This window comes from Mizuhopecten yessoensis, unplaced genomic scaffold, assembly GCF_002113885.1.
Source record: "Mizuhopecten yessoensis strain PY_sf001 unplaced genomic scaffold, ASM211388v2 scaffold5565, whole genome shotgun sequence".
In the NCBI taxonomy this organism is placed as follows: Eukaryota; Metazoa; Mollusca; class Bivalvia; order Pectinida; family Pectinidae; genus Mizuhopecten; species Mizuhopecten yessoensis.
In genome coordinates this window covers 32,304-35,107 of record NW_018406112.1, presented here as the reverse complement: position 1 = coordinate 35,107, position 2,804 = coordinate 32,304, and the positions used below count along the sequence as shown (strand labels likewise).

The following is a 2,804-nucleotide window of genomic DNA, read 5'->3' as shown; positions in this document are numbered from 1 at the left end:
AATCACCTAATTATTGTAGATTTATATTAAAACATATTACACGTATGAATCACCTAATTATTGTAGATTTATATTAAAACATATTACACGTATGAATCACCTAATTATTATAGATTTATATAACAATACATTCCCCGTATGAATCACCTAATTATTATAGATTAATATAACAACATATTCCCCGTATCAATCACCTTATTATTATAGATTTATATAACAACATATTCCCCGTATAAATCATCCAATTATTATAGATTTATATAACAACATATTACACGTATGAATCACTTAATTATTATAGACTGTTTGTTACTTATAGATATGATGTTTACACATTGTCAATCACTCATGATAGATTATCATGATGGACCTGTCACTTCCTTAAAGTCATCAGGGCTGTTAGTAGACGTCTTTAATGATTCATTGATATAACGATCAATAAACACATCACCTGACCTCTCGTGGACATCAATCAAACACGTTTTTAATAGTAACGATCATAACATGACAAAAGTGTTTACTAGACTGTAAGTTCGCTATCCAGTTGTGATTGGTTCTAATAGTCTGTGGTGTTTTCTGTCAATATCTGAGTATGTGTGTGATAATGTTCATTTCTCCATGTAAAGTTATATTATTATAATGTTTTGGTGAGGTCGATACATGGTTTCATCAACTTAAACAGAAATATTAACCGAGAAAAAATATAATGTTAACATTGTTTTAGTCAATATAACCATGTAATGACCTAAAAAAACATTATTTGTTTATTTTTGACAAAGTTGGATAGCGAGTAAAAATATCGGGTACGTTATCATCTTGAATTAATTTCTGGACCATTCATGTTTTTAAAAGTTAGTAAAGTAAACAGTCGAAACAATTGAACGTTGCTTGGCTTGTACGGTACGAACTGTATTTGATCACGGGTAGTGCAGGAAAACTTGGAGACATCATTTTGTATACCGTCGTATTCCGCACAATGTCTACTCATTCGTCATTATCGTTGGAATGGTTGTGGGGTAAGTGGATGTTGATGGTATGCGAACAAATGTCATCCAAACTTCGAATTCTTCTTACATCAGTATGTTCTCTTGTGTGTATGTGTGACAGTGGCTCGAGATCAAAATTCATTTCATCACCGTGTAACTGGTCACTGTAGATTTGATGCCCTTCAATCAAAGGAGGTATTCATCTACTTACATTTTCCCTTCCCTTCATTTTTTCATTTTATTTGATATTATTTTTGTGTTCCCGTTAGTTTGTTAAAAACTTGTTTTCATTAATGTTTCTGGTTTACGTCCTGTTGCTGTGATGATGTGTCTGTTGACTTTGGTGTTTGAGCTGCAACTAGCAGCAGCAGCAGCAGCAGCCCGCAGTAGATTGTAGACTCCCGTCGGACTTATTTTGATATCTCGCAAAGCATATCACTTGTTGGGACTAAAGGACGGTTGTTGAAATACTCGTCATCTCTTAGAGTACAGCCCTCTATCTGTAAAAGCATGTTGCTTTGTTGGTAAAGCAGCCGTAGTTACTGAAACAAACGGACAGTTTCAAAGATTATTTTCTCATTCCTGATTACTAATTCATATATGCTAAACCACAGCATTTACAAACTATGGTCTTGCATAGTTTTATTTCCAACACATCTGTTCTATATTTTAATTAATGTTGGAATTAAAATTAAAACGGTTCCCCTTAATAATGTATTAATTATTAGAAACGAATGTGTATACTTCATGTCTAAATTGATGGTGCTCCACAACTAACCAAGCCTGGTAGTGGAGGTGGTGGTGATGGTGCTCCACAACTAATCAAGCCTGGTAGTGGAGGTGGTGTTGATGGCGTTCCACAACTAACCAAGCCTGGTAGGGGAGGTGGTGTTGATGGTGCTCCACACCTAACTAACCAAGCCTGGTAGTGGAGGAGGTGTTGATGGTGCTCCACAACTGACTAAGCCTGGAAGTGGAGGTGGTGTTGATGGTGCTCCACAACTACCCAAGCCTGGTAGTGGAGGTGGTGTTAATGGTGCTCCACAACTAACCAAGCCTGGCAGTGGAGGTGGTGTTGGTGGTGCTCCACAAATAACCAAGCCTGGTAGTGGAGGTGGGGTTGATGGTGTTCCACAACTAACCAAGCCTGGTAGTGGAGGAGGTGTTGATGGTGCTCCACAACTAACCACGCCTGGTAGTGGAGGTGGTGTTGATGGTGTTCCACAACTAACCAAGCCTGGTAGGGGAGGTGGTGTTGATGGTGCTCCACAGCTAACCAAGCCTGGTAGTGGAGGTGGGGTTGATGGTGTTCCACAACTAACCAAGCCTGGTAGTGGAGGAGGTGTTGATGGTGCTCCACAACTGACTAAGCCTGGAAGTGGAGGTGGTGTTGGTGGTGCTCCACAGCTAACCAAGCCTGGTAGTGAAGGTGGTGTTGGTGGTGCTCCACAAATAACCAAGCCTGGTAGTGGAGGTGGCGTTGATGGTGCTCCACAACTAACCAGGCCTAGTAGTAGAGGTGGTGTTGATGTTGCTCCACAATTAACCAAGCCTGGTAGTGGAGGTGGGGTTGATGGTGTTCCACAACTAACCAAGCCTGGTAGTGCAGGGGGTGTTGATGGTGCTCCACAACTAACCACGCCTGGTAGTGGAGGTGGTGTTGATGGCGTTCCACAACTAACCAAGCCTGGTAGGGGAGGTGGTGTTGATGGTGCTCCACCACTAACCAAGCCTGGTAGTGGAGGTTGTGTTGGTGGTGCTCCACAACTAACACCAAGCCTGGTAGTGGAGGTGGTGGTGATGGTGCTCCACAACTAA

General features: G+C 40.7%; 1 protein-coding gene across 1 annotated transcript in view; it reads left to right on the top strand.

Moving 5' to 3' along the window:
* The window catches only part of LOC110450965 (glycine-rich cell wall structural protein-like), an 8,527-nt gene extending 5,723 nt beyond the window's left edge, over nucleotides 1-2,804 (top strand). Inside the window, exon 2 of the mRNA XM_021498780.1 lies at nucleotides 1,908-2,804. Coding sequence (XP_021354455.1) covers nucleotides 1,908-2,804 — 897 coding nt within the window. The remainder of the gene's footprint in view (nucleotides 1-1,907) is intronic.